This window comes from Dendropsophus ebraccatus, chromosome 10 (assembly GCF_027789765.1).
Source record: "Dendropsophus ebraccatus isolate aDenEbr1 chromosome 10, aDenEbr1.pat, whole genome shotgun sequence".
Classification (NCBI taxonomy): Eukaryota; Metazoa; Chordata; class Amphibia; order Anura; family Hylidae; genus Dendropsophus; species Dendropsophus ebraccatus.
In genome coordinates, this window is record NC_091463.1 from 20,395,355 (window position 1) to 20,419,996 (window position 24,642).

Below are 24,642 nucleotides of genomic sequence, written 5' to 3' on the forward strand. Positions count from 1 at the left end.
AGCGGTCTGTCTTATGGCAGAATGGCCAGACATAGAAGGGGTGTGAACACTTGGCAAAGAGCCATATGCTTATTTTGTAAAAAAAAAAAAATGTACTCGATGGAGCTCCCCTTTAAATCTCTTTTCTATAAGCTGCTGTGTGAGCCGGTTACTGCTGGGTCTAACCTGCAATACGGAGCTCATTTGTATTCTCACAGCTTCCTTCTGGACAGGGAAATCCTTGATGATAGGATCTGTTTCATTCATGCAGAAGGCTCGCTGCACATCCTTATTTCACACGCAGCAGTCATTCTGAAAGGCCACGTTTGGCCTGGAACCAAGCAACATGTTCTGTGACCCTTCATCTGTTTCTGACATTGCACAATGATTGTGCGGCCATCATGTGGAAAAAATGTGCTTGTATCTTGGCTCCTTCCCATGCTTTGCAGGTATGACTTTTGCACCCTTAAGCCAAAGGGGATAGAGATACCCTTAGATTAAGTGTTTTTTCTTTCTCTGATTAATAATAAACGCTCTTAAAGCACTATTACACAAAACGATTATCGGTCGATATCGTCCGGCCTCCAGTGCTTCACCCCCGGCCGGTGCTGCGCCGTAGGCGGGAAGCGGGCTTCCCCGCGCTGCAGCCCTTCTATTCATGTACTAAACTTAAAGCAAATGTACTGATGGTACATTCCCTTTAAATTTGATTTTATGGTCATCTCATAAGATGCGATCATCGAGACACAAACTAATTTTTGTTAGTCGATAGATCATTGCCTGCATACACACGTAAATGAGAACTATATGCATGATAATCTTTCCATGTAATATGGCCCTTAGTAATACATAAGCATTTGAGGGAAAGTGTCCATCACGTCATATAAGGGAGCATGGGACTATACACAACCATTGGTGTATGTGGGCCCTTGGACTTACAGTAGACCTTATGTTGATCCCTGGCATCACTTGTCTCTAAAGTTTGCACCCATAATCCCATACCTGGTGCCCAAACTTATGGAGGGGCTTATATACTGGATCAACTTGATCTTTCAGCATCGTAGAGGCAACTACCTGGCAGAGCTTTCTAGATACCTAATATCAATTATACAGTATGGTGTAGATATTATGCATGTAATAATTCAGCTTAAAGGGGTACTCTGGTGAAAATCTTCTTTCAAATCAACTGGTTTCAGATAGTTATATAAATTTGTAATTTACTTCTATTTAAAAAAAAAATCTCAATTCTTCTAACACTTATCAGCTGCTGTATGTCCTGCAGGAAGGGGTGGTTTTTTTCAGTCTGACACAGTGCTCTCTGCTGCCACCTCTGTCCATGTCAGGAACTGTCCAGAGCAGCAGCAAATCCCCATAGAAAACCTCTCCTGCTCTGGACAGTTCATGTCTCCGACAGAGGTGACAGCAGAGAGAACTGTGTCAGACTGGAAAGAATACACCACTTCCTGCAGGACATACAGCAGCTGATAACTATGGGAAAAATCGAGATTTTTAAATCTATATAACTTTCTGAAACCAGTTGATTTGAAAGAAAAAGATATTTGCAAGAGTACCCCTTTAAGGCCAGTCCTGCCTATGCGTACCCCACAAATGTTTTGGTAGTAATTTGCCACAAGCCCCATTTGACTTTTGAATTTGACTCTTTTTTTCTAACTCAGAGCGGAGAGTGGACACACTGCAGTACGTCTTCTCCCTGCTCGTTCTGGTGATCGGTACAGGTCTGAACACACAAAAGTTTTTTCTACTAACAGTGACACTTTAAGCAGAGGGAGCGCCTCTGTAAGACAATCACAACGTGCTTGTCAAGGCAGCGGCAGACTGTACCAATTGAATTTTGATCTAATCGGTTAATGCAGTTCCAATGTACTGCATTGATCTGTATGAGCAATCGACTAAAAAAAAGTGTATAAAAAAATAGACCTCTTGCACCAGGGCCCATGAGACATTAGCTATGCCCCTGTCTTTCAGACAGACTGCTCTTGTAATATTCTATGTAAAATCTATCAGTAGAGATTTAAAGCACAAGTTCCTGCTTGATGACTGACTGTCCCCACCCGCCTGCACTGCTCGGAGAGAGAAGAGGCCCATAGCGACTACTATGGCTGCTACCCTGGTGGTTACACCGGGCTAGTTGATGACATAAATGTCATTTTGCTCTTCTGACAATGACGTAGGAGCCTCATTGATAATCTATAACAACTTCTGTCTTTCCCATGATTTTCTGCTGTCTCATCTCATCCTTCATAAGACGCAAAACTCATCTGTGCTCATATCCCTCAGATTGAGATAGGATACCAGGGACCATGAGAAAGTGCCATAACTCTATCCATGTTTTCCAGGCGGTATCCTCCCTCTGCACGGAGCAGCCAGCCTGAGGGATACCAGCGCAGATCAATTTTGCTTTGTACGATTTGGTTCGCTCGTCTCTACTCACAACCATAGTGATTTAACAAGGTTGTCAGCTCGTGGCCCCAAGCAAGCGGTCTGTCTTATGGCAGAATGGCCAGACATAGAAGGGGTGTGAACACTTGGCAAAGAGCCATATGCTTATTTTGTAAAAAAAAAAAAATGTACTCGATGGAGCTCCCCTTTAAATCTCTTTTCTATAAGCTGCTGTGTGAGCCGGTTACTGCTGGGTCTAGCCTGCAATACGGAGCTCATTTGTATTCTCACAGCTTCCTTCTGGACAGGGAAATCCTTGATGATAGGATCTGTTTCATTCATGCAGAAGGCTCGCTGCACATCCTTATTTCACACGCAGCAGTCATTCTGAAAGGCCACGTTTGGCCTGGAACCAAGCAACATGTTCTGTGACCCTTCATCTGTTTCTGACATTGCACAATGATTGTGCGGCCATCATGTGGAAAAAATGTGCTTGTATCTTGGCTCCTTCCCATGCTTTGCAGGTATGACTTTTGCACCCTTAAGCCAAAGGGGATAGAGATACCCTTAGATTAAGTGTCTTTTCTTTCTCTGATTAATAATAAACGCTCTTAAAGCACTATTACACAAAACGATTATCGGTCGATATCGTCCGGCCTCCAGTGCTTCACCCCCGGCCGGTGCTGCGCCGTAGGCGGGAAGCGGGCTTCCCCGCGCTGCAGCCCTTCTATTCATGTACTAAACTTAAAGCAAATGTACTGATGGTACATTCCCTTTAAATTTGATTTTATGGTCAGCTCATAAGATGCGATCATCGACACACAAACTAATTTTTGTTAGTCGATAGATCATTGCCTGCATACACACGTAAATGAGAACTATATGCATGATAATCTTTCCATGTAATATGGCCCTTAGTAATACATAAGCATTTGAGGGAAAGTGTCCATCACGTCATATAAGGGAGCATGGGACTATACACAACCATTGGTGTATGTGGGCCCTTGGACTTACAGTAGACCTTATGTTGATCCCTGGCATCACTTGTCTCTAAAGTTTGCACCCATAATCCCATACCTGGTGCCCAAACTTATGGAGGGGCTTATATACTGGATCAACTTGATCTTTCAGCATCATAGAGGCAACTACCTGGCAGAGCTTTCTAGATACCTAAGATCAATTATACAGTATGGTGTAGATATTATGCATGTAATAATTCAGCTTAAAGGGGTACTCTGGTGAAAATCTTTTTCTTTCAAATCAACTGGTTTCAGATAGTTATATAAATTTGTAATTTACTTCTATTTAAAAAAAAAAATCTCAATTCTTCCAACACTTATCAGCTGCTGTATGTCCTGCAGGAAGGGGTGGTTTTTTTCAGTCTGACACAGTGCTCTCTGCTGCCACCTCTGTCCATGTCAGGAACTGTCCAGAGCAGCAGCAAATCCCCATAGAAAACCTTTCCTGCTCTGGACAGTTCATGTCTCCGACAGAGGTGACAGCAGAGAGAACTGTGTCAGACTGGAAAGAATACACCACTTCCTGCAGGACATACAGCAGCTGATAACTATGGGAAAAATCGAGATTTTTAAATCTATATAACTTTTTGAAACCAGTTGATTTGAAAGAAAAAGATATTTGCAAGAGTACCCCTTTAAGGCCAGTCCTGCCTATGCGTACCCCACAAATGTTTTGGTAGTAATTTGCCACAAGCCCCAAAACACAATGGGTTGCCTGTATGGGACTTTGAAGAACGCCTCCAACCCTTCATAGCGATCCTTCCTTTCCCGAATGTCTGCTTGCCACATGACATGAGAATCACTACTCCCAGTTACTGGATAAGTGTTGACTGTCTCTTCTGGTCTAATGAACTGGGATTTATAGACGAACATTAGAACTTCCTAAGGGCTGCTGGTTGTCTCTTCTAATAATTCTCCATAGAGATTTAGAATAGTTGGCCTTCAGCTGCGGCCTGTCTAGCCCGCCATTGGTAAATGCAATCGGAGAGATAAAGTAAAAAGACTGAAATAACAAGAGACATGATAAAGGCTCCGCAGACATAAAGTGACGGACAACAGGAGAGCGTGTGTGACAGCGCTGTGTGAAGAGAGCGAGCGGACCTTTCCCTGCTCCCATCCCTCACAGCAGGTTCCAACCATTGTCATTCAGTCTGCGGGGCGCAAACACCCTCTGATCTATTGTGTTTCCCTCAGCAGGACAAGACCGACTCCCGTCTGCATTGCTGTACATGTCGCCTCTGAGCTACATGTTTTACAACCAGATAGACGATGGTGAGTCACGAGACGATTGCAGAGTTCTTTTAATGTCATGGGGGCTTAAAGGGTTAAAAAAAAAATCTGAGCATTGTGATGTTGTCAAAGTAACTGGAAGCATGAAATTGTTCTATTATTTTTAATAATATGTCTGCTAGCTGGTCACGATCAGAGGGATAACTTGCCCCGGTGCAGATCTATTGTGCCTGCTATTTTGGGATGATCTCCGCACAGTTACATTGGCACCATACATACAACGCTATATACACCTGATATCCCTAATGCCTTCTCGCAACATTGCAGTAGACAACATGGCTGCCCTCTATCTCCCCTCCTATTTTCGCTTGCAATTGAGCCTCTCACGGCTGCAATACGATGGTTATCCAATATTGAAGGTGACCCCAATATTAAGAAGTGTCCCTATAACCAAATGACACCATAATGGATGCTGCTATGGTCAAAATAATACAACATTTTGGATCCTTCTAAAAGTTAAAAGTTTGCCTTCTTCACACTAAAACGTTTATTATTCCTTCCTCCCCACTCTGGTCCCCACTTTCTTGGTGTTACCCAAATCACATTTCTCGCTGTTTAGGTATACAGTGATGTAGGCCAAAGCAGCCAGCTTAAGGCTATGTTCACACTATGTAAAAGTACGGCCGTTGTTGCCGGTGGAACAATGCCTTACTTTTAATGGGATCCCGGCCGGAGCGTATACACATCGTATGCGCTCCCGCCGGGATCCCGTACGGGGCCGCAAAAAACTGACATGTCAGTTTTCTGCAGCCGCAATTCATTGAATTGAGGCCGTAGGAAACCCTGTCAGTTCACACTATGAAGCGAGCGGCTCCGGCTGCTCGCTCCATAGTGTGCAGGGGGAAGCTCTGATGCGGGCGCCTGCTGATGCGCCCACATCAGAGCTCTGCGGCCGGACAGATCATCTGGCCAGTACTTAAGTACCGGCCGCGATGATCAGGACAAAGACCGGCCGTTCCATGAGGTGTTTTTTTTGAAGTTTCATGACACTTACAATAGTTTTCTTCCAAATATTTTTTTTGTGTGCAGGTACAGCTATAATTATGGCTTATAAGACAATAGCTACTCCTACTCTTATGCAATGGCTTAAACTAGCTAATTCACTCATCCGATAGTTTAAAATCCTTTCTGTGAGCTGAAATTACCTGATAAAATTTGACAGGATTTGTTCCATGCGGCTAGATAACCCCATCATTGCAATTGTACAGTAGATGCTGTGTAGGAGGCTGATCCTTTCTGTGGCTTGAGAGGGAGACAGGTGCGTATGTGTACTGTGCCTACTGCTCAAGCTAGCTTAAAGAGGTATTACCATCTGCGGTAGATATGCCCTATCCACAGTATGCACAGGATAGGGCATAACTAAGAGATCATGGGGGGTTCGACAACTGTCAATTTTAAGAGCGGGGACCCTGAAATCCCAGATGAAAGGAGCTGTGGGACTCCGTTCCATTCATTCTCTGTGAAGCTGCCGGAAAGAGGTGAAAATTTCATCTGTAATTCCAGTCTTAGGCTATGTTCAGACTGCGTAAGAGACCGGACGTTCCGTGACCCAGCCAGGTAAAGGAACGGCCGATCTCTGAAAAGACCATCCCGGCCCCATCCAGATGATCTTAAGCAGCAGAGAGTTCTGATGCGGGCCCATCTGTGCGCACCTGCATCAGAACATCAGAGCTTTGTGGGTTCACAAACTATTCATTAAGCTCCTACATTGTTTTCATGTATATTCCTCTGAGTTTCTCTGACCACGTAGCGGCCATTTTGACAATGATACATAGATGCAATTACTGGGAAGGAAACAGAATATGTCATGGTTTTTTGTGTGACATTTTGATAAATAATCCGGTGATGTCACCAATCACATGGAGAACACTCTCTAGTTATAGGCGTCCTCAGATTCGCATTGAATATGGAAAGTTTTACCAGTCAGCTCAGGTTTATATGTACTGTATCAATCTGAAAACTAATTATAACAAATTAATATTTTGTCTCGTCTGGGCCGAGGACAAAAAAAGACCTGAAGAGGACAGTGAAAACCTAGGACCCATGTCAAAATTCATGCCGATCACATCCCTTATCTAGAGCCAATTGGGAGCTCTACAGCACATCCCAGTACATTCAGTACACTGGTATTGCTATGGCACGTGGTCAGTGTACCCGGCGTCCTACACATATACACATCCAGTGGTTATCAGCTAAAAACCTATACATTCCTTTATACAAGTTAGTTAATGAAGTGTAGAAACTGAGTAAGCGAGGGTAGTGGGCAGGAGAGAGCAGAGGTTTGTTATCAAGACCTACCCCAGGACGAGGTACGACGGAAAGCCGTTCCTGCAAGGATCTTCAGTAGCCACCCCAAAGACCAGACTAACCTGAGAGGGTAACAGTTTGTAAAGGACCTCTAAGTAATCTAAAACCTTACTGGATCTCCCATAAGATTCAAACCACTCCAAACAACTGCTACTGGGACTAACATCTCAGGAACTAGCTCAGGACACTCACTGACTTAGCAAGGATTCACGCTCCACCACCTGTACATCCCCTTGCTGTTTCTCAACCATTAGTACTGTAAACCATTTAAAACCAGTGCCTCTATGTATGTAGTATGAGTCATTTAACGAGAGTAAAGTTACCTGTTTCATTGCACTCCACTCTAGTCTTCTTCCTTTTCTGGTATTCCAGCTATTTCTACACTTGGTTAACACCATAGAATCTAGTCTTCTTCCTTTTCTGGTATCCAAGCTATTGCTACACTTGCTTAACATCATAGAGCACCCCAAGGTGCCACCAGCTCGGTGGTATAGGTAACTGTGCAGCCCCCTATTACCACTTGTGTGTCTCCAGAATCAGAATGCCACTCTAGATACCGTGATCTAAGCTTGCCATCAGGTAGGTGTAGCCGGCCCTAGGAATAACTTCTTTAACCACCCACTAGTATGCTTTACCTGTCCAGCCATGATTTCGGAGGCTACTGTCCTAGGCCCCTCATAGATACATTGCCACAGTCCCTTGAAGTAGAGGTATACATATTAGGGTATCGGTAGTGCAAACTATAAAACTACTGGGCAGCACGGCGACTAGCCCTGTAGCCTTGGAGCACTGGGGTCCTGGGTTCAAATCCCACCAAGGCCAACATCTGCAAAGAGTTTGTATGTTCCTTTCATGTTTGCGTGGGTTTCCTCCTTCACCCAAAACATACAGACAGGTCCATTTAGATTGTAACCCCTAATGGGGCTTTTTGAAGCAGTTATTTGCTACAACAGGTTATATGTACTACCGTGCACAAAACGTAATAACCCCCCAAGCCGAACAGCTTAATTTACGCCCCATCTAGTTGTTATATTGATTGCCCAATGTGATAGATATTATAGTCAGAAGATCCTAAAGGCCAAATCAACACTGAATCTACAATGTTTGTTATTTCAGCATCTTAGAATGAAAAAAAAAAAAAGTACTCTAAAAATAATTTTTTGAAGGACGTTGTAGTTGGATGGGTCAGCCGAGAATAACTGACCCCTAGTACATACTTTCTACATTCCCTTATCCCAGTACTGCATCGCCAGCAGGGTTCTGGCTCTCTGTATAAACTTACTACCTGATGTTCCTATCAATAAAGGGGTTCTGTTACCAAGACAGACTTCTTCAAAGGGGTTAAGGGGTTATCCAGCCTTAGAAAAAACATGGCCACTTTCTTCCAGAGACACCACTCTTGTCTATAGTTCGGGTGTGGTTTGCAATTAAGCCTCATTCACTTCAGTGTAACTGAATTGGAAAACCTGCACTCAAACTGGAGACAAGAGTTGTGCTGTCTCTGGAGGAAAGTGGCCCAGAGCTATTTCTCAGTCTTTCCAGCACAGAGCTAAGTTTTTGCCAGTAGTACTCACATAGGACTTCCCTTTTCTTTACTTCGCTGGCCATTCACAGCACAGAACAGATTTACACAGTACATTACTATAAATGTCAGGTGAACAAAGAGTTACTGTGCTGTATTCACACAAGGGACAGCTGTCCTGAGCTTTGTGGATGATGTGAGATGAAAGGATAGAAAAAGTTCACCTTTGAGGATCTGTGTGAATCTTCTTCAGGCAGACGGGCTCATTTTGCACAGCCCAGGCTTTTTTTCAAACTCTCTCAGTCTCCTGCACAGAGCACGTGCTAAGCCCCACCCCGACTTCCTGTACTTTGCCCTGCTCTGTCTGCTACTAGAGACAGATTTTCCCTGACAACAGACAGCAAATTGTAGAAAGGGAAGACACCTAGTGGCCAAGGCTTTTTGATAACCAACGCTCAATTGTCCTTTTTCCTACACTGCAATGCATAGAGATCAATAGATTGTCCAACGACTGACCACTAGCAGTGGACACCATACATATGTCCTACTGAGCCACTCATCGCAGTGCCGTCATGCGTTGGCTGATCATCAGAGTAACCTGGTCATTTTAGAAAGGGTGGTCTCATCCTGATATCCTTACCATACCGTACCATTTATACGCCATTATCTGAAAAAATATCTTTGCTACACAACAAATGCCTGACAATTCCTCAAGAGATTACAAGTTCTTTCGGGTTGTAAAATGTTTTGTCCGCATATCAGACAATGGACAAATCACTCGAAAATGTCACAGCTTTTCCGCAAGTAAATGCACCATATTGGGGGAGAGGGTTCACCACCATCGTCTGACTCTTTCTCATGTGTCTAAGCATGGATAAAACATTCTGACACCAGAACTCCTAAGAAAGCAATAAGGAATTCACCCGCTTTGTAGAACTAAATGATACTCACGCTCCCAGCTTCTCCTTGATGTTGTACACCATATTAATGTCTTCAATTTTCTTTTTCCCATTTTTCCCGAGAGGCATGGCCGTAACTCAGTGTGACTGGAGACCTGTGTGAGAGAAATGACAAAGAAACCGATCATCAGAAGGCAACCCTTTACTGCCCTGCATCTCGGAGCAGCAATATCCTTCCCTCTAAGAGCCATTTTACAGGGGCTGACTATAGGATGAATAAGCGTTTGTAAGAATCTGAAGCCCATCAGCCCGTGTAAAAGGATCCTGACCTTCAAGAATGTGAGATGGACCCTAGGGTAACTGGAACATAAGCTAGAATTCAGGGATAAAAATTGACCCACCCCTTATTTTGGTACTGGGTTTGGCCAGCTGGGTCTGGTGTTTGCTCTGCGGAGAGGGTCCTGCACAGGTTTTTTGCAACCAAATGGGGACAATAGTCCGCACCGTAGTATACATACAGTCATCGGCTGAGAGCTTCCTGCATGTTGATCCTAAAGCGGGAAGCGCGGCTCAGCCAGTAGCAGGCACCATCACAACAAAAGCGGCGGGGGATCGGGGTGGGCAAGTATAAGTTTTTTTCCACAAACATTTTGTAGGGCCAAATGACCTTTTTGGAACCAAGTATTATTTTTTTCTTCATTTTTTAGTTCTAAAAGCATTTTTAAGGAATAACTTGTTAGTTTCTACCTCCATGGGTTTGTTTGTTTTTCGCCTTTCTCTGGATCAATCTATATAGTATAGGCTGAACTGGATGGTCCTATATCTTTTATTAGCCTTACAAAAAGTCAGTATGTGTTACTCTGCAGGCAACCTACAGTATTAGTCCATGCCTAATGGGAACATAGCAATGGCAGACCTGGGAGGCTTTGTAAGTCCACGAGATGCTATGGTAACCATTGGAGCCTCAAGGTGCCGATGGCCAGATACAGGGGGCCGACTTCCTGTCAAACACTTTACATGCCTTGGTCATTACTTACCACAACAATAACTGTCTGGATCATGATATGCAGTTGAATCAATCTATTGTTCCCTGGTATCGGCCATTTTGGGGGTAACTAACAGCAAGTCAAGAAAAATGCCTGCGTTCATTCCAATAAAATAACCATATGGAGCCCCAGAATACACCAGAGATATCATAAAAAGTCACATACAGGAAATGTTTCCTCCTAAACATAAATATAACAAAGACACTTCATGTGGGAAACTCATGACCCCACCATATGTTAACTAACTGATAACTAGAGATGAATGCAACTCAAGTATTCTCAAGTCCGATTGTTCGGCATTTGATTTCCTGTGGCTGGTATCCAAGAAGTTGGATGTCGCCCTCGGGAATCTGGGAAAACATGGATACAGCCATAATAGTGTGTGAAAAATGGGTTCCTATCACGCAGTTGTCTCATGAAGCTGGTCAGTCGATAAGCTGCAGTGACAACTTTATGGTCATCTATTTAGTGCATGGATTCTGCCTCTCAGATGGTGGACCTCCCCTCTGTCGTCTGCATATACACCAATACAGATACATGGCTTCATAAAATGACATCATTAGGTCTACCGCAACTTTCTATTTCTGATAAAATAGGCCATTCCACATAGGGAAATATTGGAGGTGTTAATGCCAAAGTTCTACCATGGCTCACCGACTGACAGATGTCAGCATGGATATTTTACAGCATGTCCCAATGGGGTGATAAAACCGAGTACTAGTCACACCAGGGGCAAATGAACTCATGCATAGCTAACTAAGGACAAGTCATATAGGAAACCATTCCCCCACCAACTACGACAAACCTCTCGTTTTGGGCACTTAGTCTTGTTATATAACCTACAGTACATCTCTTATTTTGCATTACTGGATACGTATAAATATTTTAAAGTGTTAAAACACAATTTTGACAGGAACAAGAGGATTATATGTATGTGATCATCTCATGACTTATGTACCAGCAGCTAAGCTACAGCCGTGCAGCCGCCTGAAGTCGTGTTTTCTAACAAAGTGCTAACAACCAGGCGTCTACCACCATCACCATCCGGATATCTATACAGGGTTCAGCTACCAGTCTTCACACTTTGGACACCAAATGGAACTGATCACTTTGGTTCTGTTGCATCTGTTATATAAAAGAACTGGAAACAGGACGATGAGAGCAGAGTGTGGTAGAACCACATGGACCGGTAGGAGATCCTGCTGCTCTTAGCAGAACAGAAATGGTAGTTTGTGTCCTGGGACAAGAGGTGGACACTGTTACAGATCCATAGTCAGCAAAGTGTGTCCCGACGGCAGAGAAACAACTGTGCAGAGCTGAAGATGAGATGGCGGCTGAGGCTAAAGAAGACAGGGCACAGAGAGGTCTCCAGCTAAGGGATGCTGAGGCAAGAAGGAGAATTTCGGAGAAGGTTAAAGAGGGAAAACCTGAGGAATCTGGATAATTGCTGAAGCAGAACCATGATGGTGTAGGAGACTGACGCTACAGGAGTATACTTGGGTACCAGATGCAACACTCATCTATCATGGAGGCTGCAGAAGAAGGGGAAGCTGGACTTATTAGTGTGTATGACTTGTCCCTCTGAAAGGGATTCTCTGAGTTTAATGAAAAACATATGACAAACTGCTACGATTGAAAAACAATCAAATATACTATGAATGAATGAATGAACCTTGAACTTGTGCTCTGCTGTTTCCTGGTGCCTTTGAGAGTTGTTGTGTTTTGTTTTTTTTTTGGGAGGGGGTGTTTTGATGATGCGCTCTCTCTCAGCTCTGCTGTTGCTCCGAACGCACTGCGGTCAATCACTGAGGCTGCTGATTGCACCAATCAACAAGGCCGATCATTGAAGCCAATCAACAAGGCCGATCACCGAAGACGATGTCTGCAGCCAGTCAATGCAACCAATCACTGCAGACAATCACAAAAGCACCAGGACAGAGTATTGTGTATTTTATTAATTTATAGCCGTCATGTATTTTTTATTTTAAACGAAAAACTCCTTTAAAGGAAACCAATCAGTTTGGGCTGATATGGTTCCCTTGAGCATTGTATAAAGCACCTTGAGCATTGTATAAAGCACCTGGAGAAAATGACTTTTATTCCCCGGCTCGTGACTAGATACGAGCGGGGAAGTAGTCATGGTGGGCGGCTCCCTGCTCGTATCTAGTCACTGCGCTCTGCCTGTAAGCGCGCTCAGAGGGGATGATTGACAGGCAGAGAGGTCCATTACTGGCCGCAGTGATACGAGCGGGGAGCCGCCCATCATGACTACTTCCCCGTTCGTATCTAGTCACGAGCCGGGGAATAAAAGTCATTTTCTCTGTTATAAAGCACCTTCTGCGGCCGTGGCCGGTACGTGCAGGGGCCGCTCCAGGTGCTTTATACAATGCTCAAGGGAACCATATCAGCCCAAAAGGGCTGATTGGTTCCCTTTAAGGAGACACTGTTATATAAACCACACACCTATTATCAGGGTGGAGTAAATAATGCATGGACTGTACCGTTTCCCTAAAAATAAGACCTAGTAGAGTTTTGGTGAATTTCTAAATATAAGGCCTCCCCTGAAAGGCCAAGCAAAGTTTTTGTTTGGAAGCATGCCTGTCGAACAGAACAATTTGTTTTTAGGCCACCGCCGTTGTCCCCTATCTTCACCATCCATTGCAGAGAAGCTGCATGCAGGACATGAAGGCCGTCACCTGCTGTCAACCCAGATGTTCCCTTTCATGGCCCTCACTTGTAAATGTGCAGACAAGGCATCAAGAGGCCCGTCGATTGTCGCATCCCTGTTGTTCTGTACGGCCAGATGTAGAGCTGCACACAGCCTGCCTTTTATCCTGTTGCCTGCTGCTATACCGTACGCTGTCCCTGCTGTGCTGAACAAGCATGCTATGGTAATTTCCCCCTGGTGGCTGGAAGCTGCTATACTGTGTGCTGTCCCTGCTGTGCTGTATGGGTGTGCAGTGGTGGGCTTCTCCTGGCCAGAAGCCACCATACCGCACGTTGTCCCTGCTGTGCAAGTGACGTAAATTCTTCGTCATGAAAAAATAAGACATCCCCTGAAAATAAGACCTAGTGTATCTTTGGGAGCAAAAATGAATATAAGACACCCTCTTATTTTTGAGCAAACAGGGTAGTAAGTTATGGAAAGTTGTGGACTGAGTTAAAGACTTGGCCAAACTGAATCCATTGAAGCTCCTGAGACGTCTGACATCAACTCTGTAAGAATTCTCTCGCTGGGCTACGCCAGTAGTGGGGAGTTATCTGACCAAGGGCTGAGAGGGGCTGCCGGTGGTCTGTACTGCTGGAGGTGTGAGTGAGAACTATGGGGGATAAGCAATGACTTAAAGCGACTCTGTACCCACAATCCCCCCCCCCAAACTGCTTGTACCTTCGGATAGCTGCTAGTAATCCAAGATCTGTCCTGCGGTCCGTTCGGCAGGTGATGCAATTATTGTCCTAAAAAACAACTTTTAAACTTGCAGCTATGAGTCAAACTGCTGTGGCTTGGAGTATCTGTGCCCTAACTTTGCACCACCCCTTTGTCCCTTCTTCCCACCCTCTTCATGATTAGGAATGCCCCTAGAACATTGCACAGGTGCCTTAACGATCCAGCCCATGTGCAGTGCTGACACAGATGAGGAATAGTAGAAAATCTGCCTGGAGCATTCCTAATGATGAGGAGGGCGGGGAGGAGGGACAGAGAGGGTGTGCCAGCCTAATGCATACACAATCTAGGCCACGGCCGTTGGGCGCGGGGCTGCAAGTTTAAAAATTGTTTTTTAGGACAATAACTGCATCACCTACCGAACAGGCTACAGGACAGACCTTGGATTAAAAGCAGCTATCTGAAGGTACAAGGGGTTTGGGGGTCAGATTGTGGGTACAGAGTCGCTTTAGGTGGGTTGCGGGGAGCCTGTCAGTATGACAAGGGGGACGTGTGAACATTGCAGTAGTAAGAGCAGTAGGTGACTCTGTACCAGCAGATTATGGAACATGGAGCTGGATGGAGCATACAAGCCCCTTCCTATCTATGCACGGTCAGCGTCCATATGAGCAGCTGTCAGATTACTGTGTAGACACGTAATATCTCACTGAGACACCACCTCTCATTAGAACATACAGCGCAGAATAATGTGACAAGTCGTGATAAGTCGCGTTCTGTGCCAGGTAGACACCTACATGTGACAAGACACAATTCTTACTTTCTGTGCAATTATTAAAGTCTGGAGGAGATCAGTCATTTATCATTGTCGTCTGCGGTGTCACATCCAGTTCTCAAGAAGGTGCAAAAAAAAAAAACGCTACGATGTATGTTTCCATAATGAGTGTTGTTTCATGTCACTGAATGTCTGGAGAATGATTCCATTTAATCTGAGCTCCAAGGTTAGAAAAACATGGCTACCCTATTTAAAAAAGAAACTGTGCCACCCCTATTAGTGGGTTGTGCCTGGTACCATAACATTTTGCTGAGCCGGGTGTGGTCCCACTTCAATGGCCGGGATTTCAGGTTACACTGAACCCGCTAGCATAGGGGCCAATTCCATGGAGCGATAATCGTCCGAATTGGCCTGATTCCGCCAAATATCGCTCCGTGGAATAGAGAGAACGATCAGCTTATGATCATCGGCTGATCGTTCATTTAGGTTCAAACCTAAAATCATCGGTCGCCACCCGCGCATCGCTACGTGGAATAGCGGGCACGGCAGGCAACAGACGATTTCACAAACATCATACTTTACCTGTCCAGGCTGCAGGTCTTCTTCTTCTCCCGGTCCCGTGCCGCAGCAGCTTCGGAGCGGCCTGTTTGAACTGACAGACGGGACCGCCGCGGCCAGTGATTGGCTGTGCGTTCTGTCAGTTCAGTCAGGCCACTCCGAAGCTGATGCTGCCGAGCGGGATCGGGAAAAGGAGAAGACCTGTGCCTGGACAGGTAAAGTATGAAACAAGGGCTGCAAGGACATCGGTAACGATGTCCCTGCAGCCCTCACTAAACGATTGTCGGGCTGTGGAATAGGCCCAGTAAACAAGTGCCGATCCAGTAGATCGGCGCTTGTTTACATCGTTGATCGGGCCCTGGTCGGCCTGTGGAATAGGACCCTTAACCTCTTAAGTCAGCAGCAACTGTGGCATCTAAGGGGTTTGACAGAGGGAAGTGGCGCTATCGCCCATCAGTGCCCGCAAAAAGTAGCAAAACTGCTGCTAAAAAAAGCTTCGAATTACGTGACCAGGAAGGCCACACAATGTAAGTCTATGGGGCAGTCTTAGGGCCCTATTCCACGGGACGATTATCGTTCAGATTATCGTTAAATCTTTGAATCCAAGCGATAATCGTTCGGTTGGATAGCAATTAATGACCGAACGAGAAATCGTTGATCGTTAAATAAGACCTGGACCTATTTTTATCTTTGCTCGTTTGCAAATCGTTCGCATTGAATAAGACATCGGTCGCAGTAGTGACGAACGCAATAGCGACAAGACGGCCGCAAGAACGATCATAAGTAACGATTATCGTTCCATGTAAATGGGTGAACGATTTCAGGACTTTCGCAATAGCGGTCGTTTGGATCGTTTATCGTTAATGATTATGCGAACGATAATTGGAATAGGGCACTTACTCACATGGACACAGAGAAGGTAGTGAGGCGTGCAACAGGTCTCTCCTCACTCATTCTGCTGATCAATTGGGGTCTTAAAGTGAATCTGTACTGCCGGACGGACCCCCCCCCCCAACTGCTGCTTCCATTCTGTTGGCTTTAGTCAAACCCCGGACCAGGCATGGATTACGGACCACAACAGAACAGCAACTGAAGTTTGAGGGGCATGTACAGATTCGCTTTAATACTCAGACACCAACAGATGAAATCCTTTTTTCCCCCTTTAAAGGGAATCTGTCAGTAGGTTTATGATGCCTTAAATGAGCACAGCATACACTAGTGCCAGAAATGCTGAACAGATCGGTGTATTACTTACATCATTTTGTTCAGCTGTTCTCCTAATATGCAGGAGAATAGGATTCTTGCTGCACCCCTCCCCCCGCCCTGCAGCTGCTGATTGAAAGGTGACTGCCTATATACAGCATAGATAGATAACTGCCAATCAGCAGCTGGTGGGTGTACTTTTCTGGTTCTCATGAATATTGAGGACTACTGAGCTCATGCACATAATGGACAGAACTACTTATTGTCCGGGTTATTCAGGAGGATTTCTCTGGATCAGCTGCACAGAACAATGTAAGTGATACATCATTCTGTTCAGCTTCTCTGTCACTAGTTTATGCTACCCTGAGATAGGACGGCCTAAACCCACTGACAGAGTCTCTACAAGAAGGAATAAGAGTGTGTGTGTAAGGGGGCAGGCAGTAGCAGTCTGTGAGGGTAAGGTGCAGACAACCTCCTTTGCTAGTGAGTATTTTAGTTATAAATCCAGAGCTAATTGTCCAGTCCACATAGCACAACGTGTACAGATGTGAGTTCCATATTGATCTCCATGGACATATGTGTAACAGATACACTGCAGCTATAGAACAGGAGCTCTTCTCAGTTCAGGCAGATCTCCCTAGGTATCTTCCTCATGTTTTAAAAGCCTGGTTGATGTGAGATATTCCGTTACGTGAATCAAGAAACTTGTCTCATGTAATAAGCTATGAGCAAAAATAATGAGTAATTCATGGTAATAAAGCTCGCTATGACAATGGAACATAATGTGTAGTGACAGGCCTCAGAGGATGGGGGGGGGGGGGATGTGGTCACATGCTCGGCATTTCTACTAATAGTACAGAATGGGTAAAGCCAACAACTGCTGTGCTAGGTCATCCATAGTCTACACTCTATACTGCCCAATCCATGAAGGTCCCAAATCAGGCACCCCTTATATTTTCTCCAATATAATGTTTGACAATGGGTGTTCTGAACCAAGTGAGTCTTCGGTAACTAACTTAAGGGGTACTCTGGCGAAAATGTTTTTCTTTCAAATCAACTGGTTTCAGTAAGTTATACAGATTTGTAATTTACTTCTGTTTAACAATCTTAAGCCTTCCAGTACTGTATGTCCTGCAGGAAGTGGTGTATTCTTTTCAGTGCTCTCTGCTGCCACCTCTGTCCATGACAGGAACTGTCCAGAGTAGTAGTAAATCCCCATAGAAAACCTCTCCTGCTCTAAATAGTTCAGACTGAAAATAATACACCACTTCCTGCAGGACATACAGCAGCTGATAAGTACTGGAAGACTGGAGATTTTAAAATAGAAGTAAATTACAAATCAATATAACTTTGTATATCTATAACATTTTTCCACAGGATTTCCACATTAGGCCCCAGACCATTATTATCTTTTCAGAAACTCCACTCGTTTTGAGGTAGCCTGTGGACTATGACAGATATTTCAACTCTGTTCAAGTGAACAGAGCTCGGTTGCAATACCACACATGGACAAAATTCTCATACAGTATATCCCCCTGAAGTGAATCTGCAGGCGTCCTGCTGGAACAGGACATGAATTGACTATGACAACGCATTGGTACCAGGGGTTGGGGGGGGGGGGGGCAGGGTGCCTACAGATTCACTTTAAAGTGTAGCTCCTGTTTCAGATAACTTTTCAGAATAAGCTACATGTGTATGAGAGCTTCCTCTGGCTCTTTTTAGCCACACCCCTTTCTCTTAAAGGAGAAGTCCGGCAAAAAATTTTATTAAAGTATTTTATTGCCTCCCAAAAGTTATACAAATCACCAATATACACTTATTACAGGAAATGTTTATAAAGTGTTGTTTTTCCCTGCACTTACTACTGCATCAAGGCTTCACTTCCTGGGTAACATGGTGATGTCACTTCCTGGATAACATGGTGATGTCATTTCCTGGATAACATGGTGATGTCACAACCCGACTCCCAGAGCTGTGTGGGCTGTGGCTGCTGGAGAGGATGATGGCAGGGGGACACTGAGGGACACAGGGCACTGGAGGGACATTTAGCATCCCTCTGCCATCATCCTCTCCAGCAGCCACAGCCGCACAGCTCTGGGAGTCGGGTCGTGACATCACCATGTTATCCAGGAAGTGACATCGCCATGTTATCCAGGAAGTGACATCACCATTTTATCCAGGAAGTGACATCACCATGTTATCCAGGAAGTGAAGCCTTGATGCAGTAGTAAGTGCATGGAAAAAAGCACTTTATAAGCATTTCCCGTAATAAGTGTATATTGGGGATTAGTATTTGTAGTTTTGGGGGGGCAATACTTAAATAAAGATTTTCGCCGGACTTCTTTAAGATCCCCATTTATCTTACACTATGTGGCAGCTGTACCCAGCGCTCGGAGCGGTGTGTGGGGCTCTCCCGAACTACCACTGACATGATGGGGTAGGGCATAGGTGGAAATAGAGATAAGCCGCAGTCACAGCTCTCTAGCTCCGGCATAAAGGGGTTATCCAGCGAAAAAGGTTTTCTTTCAAATCAACTAGTTTCAGAAAGTTATATAGATTTGTAAATCACTCCTATTTAAAAATCTCCAGTCTTCTAGTACTTATCAGCTGCTGTACGTCCTACAGAAAATGGTGTATTCTTTCCAGTCTGACACAGTGCTCTTTGCTGACACCTCTGTCCAAAACAGGAACTGTCCAGAGCAGCAAATTCCCATAGAAAACCTCTCCTGCTCTGGACAGTTCATGACATGGACAGACGTGGCAGCAGAGAGAACTGTGTGTGATTTGAAAGAAAAAGATTTTCGCTGGAGCACCAATTTAACTTTTCCCTCCTAGAGAACACAGGAATGCTCGGCCGTGCCAATTCCTATGAGAAGGACAGGAGAGATTTGTGGCGGCCTAAGTCATTGAAGGTGTATGGGGACCTTTACACTTCTCCCTTTCCCTCTCAATAGTTTTCTGTGGAGAGTTGTAACCTGATCCCTCAGTGAACTACAAGTCCATCTTGCCTCTCAGGACAGACGTGAGCTGTTTCAGAGACAATGATGACTTTGGAGAGGGGAGCTGGAAAGGAGCCTGACAGGTTTAGAAAGGCTTTTTTTTACTAAGATATATTACACAGCATCTTACATTTGCTTGCGCTATTGATCTATGTTTGTTGGAATGACAGTGATTATTTATGATGTTTATTTTAGAGGTTTAGTTTTCCAGGCTTCCTTTATCCCAGAGCTGCAGCTCTGTATCTTCCCTGTATATCCACAGCTTGTAAATAGACTTCAGAGCTGCATGCACAGGGTGGAAATAGTCTGTACCTGAATGATAATAGTATTCAACGTCCTAGAGAACAACAGCATCAGTGCTTCTGGGAATAGAGACCGAGCAAGACAATGTGCGCCCCAACTATAACATAGGGACATTAGACTCTGTGACAGAGGACGCGTTCTCTACAGCAGGTGATGAACTACATGTTCTGCGATGGGAGCATCATGGGAGATATATCATAGTTAAAGACAATACTAAACTAGCTCCAGATACATAATAAAATTCTTGCTGCCTACAGCCACCACTAGGGGGAGCTTATGTGCTTCCTGCATACTGTTCATACATATCAGCTCTATATTGGAAAAACTGAACCCCGACTGCTATAAAGATACAGAGGAAGATGAATCAGAGAGTTGGCCAGCAAAGGGTTATAAGGTGGACATTCATTTTAAGATGCTCTTAAAGGTGTTGGACAAGGGTTAGAAAAATGTAGCTACTTTCTTCTAAAAACAGTGTCCTCAGGCTGGGTGGTATTAAAGCTGGCCTCCATTCACTTCAATGGAACTGGGCTGTAATACCACACACAAACTGAGGAAAAGAGAGGCGCTGTTTCTGGAAAAAGGCGGCAATGTATTTGTAATCATAAAGTAAAGATCCAACTTTGAGGGTATATTGGGTAGTCATTTCGATTTAGACAGTATCTAAAGTCACAGGCTATGGAACAGGAGCCTAGTGATGAGCCAGAAAGGTAACGACGAAGAAAGGGATGCGGATATAGGGGGAGATTTATCAAACATGGTGTAAAGTGAAACTGGCGCAGTTGCCCCTAGCAACCAATCAGATTCCACGTTTCATTTTCCAAAGAGTCTATGAGGAATGAAAGGTGGAATCTGATTGGTTGCTAGGGGCAACTGGGCCTGTTTCACTTTACACCATGTTTCATAAATCTCCCCCATTGTGTTATGAGAAGGAATTGTCATTTATGCAATTGTATCCAGATGTTTATAAGGCAACCGCACTAGATACTGAGAAATTATTATATAAGACTATTATTATATAAATCACTAGAAATAAAGACAGAGTTGATATGTGAGAATCAAATTGTATAACACAAGAGGATATGGCAAATATTGGAAAAGATAAAAAATAGCAATAAAATCAGTAGCTGCTGCCGAATATATAGGATAGACTGCCTGATAAATACTCACAGGTCTCCAGCAGAATATATAGTATTATGTACAATTTATATACAGTGTAGTAATAATAAGTAGAGAAGGGACAGAGATAGATAGATAGATAGATAGATAGATAGATAGATAGATAGATAGATAGATAGATAGATAGGAGATAGATAGATAGATAGGAGATAGATAGATAATAGATAGATAGATAGATAGATAGATAGATAGATAGATAGATAGGAGATAGATAGATAGATAGGAGATAGATAGATAGATAGATAGATAGATAGATAGATAGATAGGAGATAGATAGATAGATAGATAGATAGATAGATAGGAGATAGATAGATAGATAGATAGGAGATAGATAGATAGATAGATAGGAGATAGATAGATAGATAGATAGATAGATAGATAGATAGGAGATAGATAGATAGATAGATAGATAGATATATAGATAGATAGGAGATAGATAGATAGATAGATAGATAGATAGATAGATAGGAGATAGATAGATAGATAGGAAATAGATAGATAGTAGATAGATGATAGATAGATAGGAAATAGATAGATAGTAGATAGATAGGAGATAGATAGATAGATAGGAGATAGATAGATAGATAGGAGATAGATAGATAGATAGATAGATAGATAGATAGGAGATAGATAGATAGATAGATAGATAGATAGGAGATAGATAGATAGATAGATAGGAGATAGATAGGAGATAGATAGATAGATAGATAGATAGATAGATAGATAGATAGATAGATAGGAAATAGATAGATAGTAGATAGATGATAGATAGATAGATAGATAGATAGATAGATAGGAGATAGATAGATAGATAGATAGGAAATAGATAGATAGTAGATAGATAGATAGATAGATAGATAGATAGATTAATAGATAGGAGATAGATGATAGATAATAGATAGATAGATAGATAGATAGATAGATAGATAGATAGGAGATAGATAGATAATAGATAAATAGATAGATATATAGATAATAGAAAGATAGATAGATAGATAGATATAGGATAGGAGATAGATAATAAATAGATAGATAGATAGATAATAGATAAATAGATAGATATATAGATGATAGATAGATAGATAGATAGATAGGAGATAGATAGATAGATAGATAGATAATAGATAGATAGAAAATAGATGGAAAATAGATCGATAGATTTGCAAGAAAGAAAAAGAGAAAATACAGACCGTAACATGAATGAGTCCATATCAGGGATGTAGGACATTGTCAGTGCTATACATGTCTGTATGTAGAGATGTCTAGGAGAGCTGTACCCGCCCAGGACCGGGGGGCACCGCTGCCCATAGCCACCTGCTGCTGCTGGTTACACCATAGTAATGTATGGTCTGATAATGACGTATATCTCTGTAATGTCTGATGGTTTCCATGTATGCGCCCCCAGAAGTGTAAAGTGCTGCCGAATCTGTTGGCTCCATAGAAATAAAAAGGATTAATAATTATTATTATAGAAAGAACAGGATTCTTGGATACTACCTCAAAGATATTTAGGGATTCCAGGACTCCCTGGGGCATCCATAACCTAAATGCGGGATGTCTGCGGTTAACCCTAATATCCCCTTCTCTAATCTATGTCACACAGAGATCCAGGAAGCTGAGATACGGGGTCCTGTTTGTCAGGGGACTCATTAGGAGGACTGATGGTCTTCAGATATTTTACTTTGAGAATAGAATACCAATTACTGATCCTACATTGTAGCTATTGTAAAGGAATCCCCCTCCAGGGTGAGGACCCTGCCCATACCTCATCTTCCTGGACCCCTATGAATGAGACACAGACATGGGGTATAAAAGCATGAAATGCCTTACTATAGGATATAGGATGAAGACATGCAGCACAGATCCTCAAAGCACTGCACCAACTTCTGGAGAGTCCCTTGAAGCTCTGACGACATGTACCAGAGCATATAGTACATACCACCCCAGTGCAACTTTCCTGAAACATTGTAACAAAACAAATTGCAACAAGTCACTAAGATTTGAACCAGAAGCTCCGTGTTATGGGGGAGTGCAGAATACAGAGCGCAGCTGTGGAGCAAACATTCAATGTAAAAAAATAAATAAAGAAAAAGCATCAGGTTTAAGATCCGATTCAATGTGTAAAATAAGACATGACATTGGAACTGCCCTTTAAATTCAGGGGTCAATGTGGTAATGGTAACTTACCTGGCTGTGATCAGTAGTGCATTAAGCTTGTCTGCCGTTCTCAAGTGATGCAGAGCTGTGTGACTGTGTGAACATATTCCATGCTATTTAAAACATTCTCATCCCCTACAGTCCAGGCCAGCAAACTGTAGCGCTCTCTCTCTCTTCTCTCCCTCCCTATCATCCATTCTCTCCGCCCCTTTATCATCCATCTCCCTTAAAGGGTCCGTCCTTATAAGGACATTGCTGAAAAATGTCTCTGCAGCTCCGCGGCTATGGAGAGCAAAGCCCAGGAATGTATATCGCATACATGGACCATTCCCGCACACGTTTCCCAGGCAGGGATCTGTAATACCTGGATGTCAGGGGGAAAGAGGAAGAAAAGAAACCAAATGACAAACCCAGCTTTGCTCTGCTGCAGCGACGGACTAAGCTCTGCTACATCTGCCTCTACGCAAAGGACGTGGCTGCTGGTGTTGGTGTGTGTGTGATGCGGCGGGTCACTTTAACACAATGTCAATACACTAACGTATCCTGAAACGATTCCCGGAACGTCTGATCTGCATCCCACTTCAGTCCCCGAGGTGACGGTCGATAAGCGCAACAAGTGCTGTCAGCAGGGGATTACGTTCGGGGTCATGGGAGTAGAGATATGGCGCGCTCCGAATAACTTTTAGTAAAAAAAAAAGATGTAAAACAAGCAAAAAGATCTTCTATCCCAGGGATGTCAAACTGTGGGCCTCCAGCTGTTGCAAAACTACAAGTCCCATCATGCCTGGACAGCCAAAGCTTTAGCTTTGGCTGTCCAGGCATGATGGGACTTGTAGTTTTGCAACAGCTGGAGGGCCTGCGTTTGACACATCTGTTCTATTGTGAGTGGCAAAAAAAAGGCACCATAATAGGTTACCCGTTTGGCCCGTGCTATGGGTTACATTTAATATACACCATATAAATAAAGCACTCCTCCGAAATGCTGCTGGGGCATCAGGAGTTAGTTGCTCCATCACTTTTAAGTATAGAAGGCGATCGCTGCCATGGAGGTGCGGTGTGGTCCCCTTTGGCTATGGGCTGGTAGATGGGTTGGGGAGGTTAAAGGCAATACTAATAGCAGTCCAATCTGTTGGCAGCGTGTTATAGAGCAGGAGGAGCTGAACAGATTGATATATATATATATATTTTTATATATATATATATATATATATATATATATATATATATATGTAAGATTAAGCACAAGGAATTTATTCAGTTAAAACTCATTCTGAGCTTGGGAGTCTAGTGGGAGGGGCTACTCGCTGACTTCCTGTATTTGTGTAGGACCACCCCCTAGACTCCTAATCTCAGAATGAATAAATTACATGTTCTACTGAACATTTACCCATAAATATATATATCAATCTGCTCAGCTTTTTTTGCTCTGATGAGGTGAGTGCAGATTGGACAGTCTTTTCCATGTGACAAAGTCCCTTTAAGGATTCTGAAGGACAAAATTCCATGTTAAAATCATATTTCCGGCAGATTCCCCAAAAGACACAACCAATGACGGCTATGGTTGGAACAAAAAGGATCCAGTTTCAGTGCCATAAGCCTATTGTGTATGCCTACCTGTGTTATGTCC

The 24,642-nt window shown here is 43.6% G+C and overlaps 1 protein-coding gene across 1 annotated transcript in view; it reads right to left on the reverse strand.

The window, feature by feature from the left end:
- The window catches only part of PNCK (pregnancy up-regulated nonubiquitous CaM kinase), a 63,907-nt gene extending 40,726 nt beyond the window's left edge, over window positions 1-23,181 (reverse strand). Inside the window, exons 1-2 of the mRNA XM_069986047.1 lie at window positions 23,046-23,181; window positions 9,469-9,571 (exon numbers count right to left, since the gene is read on the reverse strand). Coding sequence (XP_069842148.1) covers window positions 9,469-9,545 — 77 coding nt within the window. The 5' untranslated portion in view covers window positions 9,546-9,571; window positions 23,046-23,181. The remainder of the gene's footprint in view (window positions 1-9,468; window positions 9,572-23,045) is intronic.
- Between the last annotated feature and the right edge of the window lie 1,461 nt (window positions 23,182-24,642).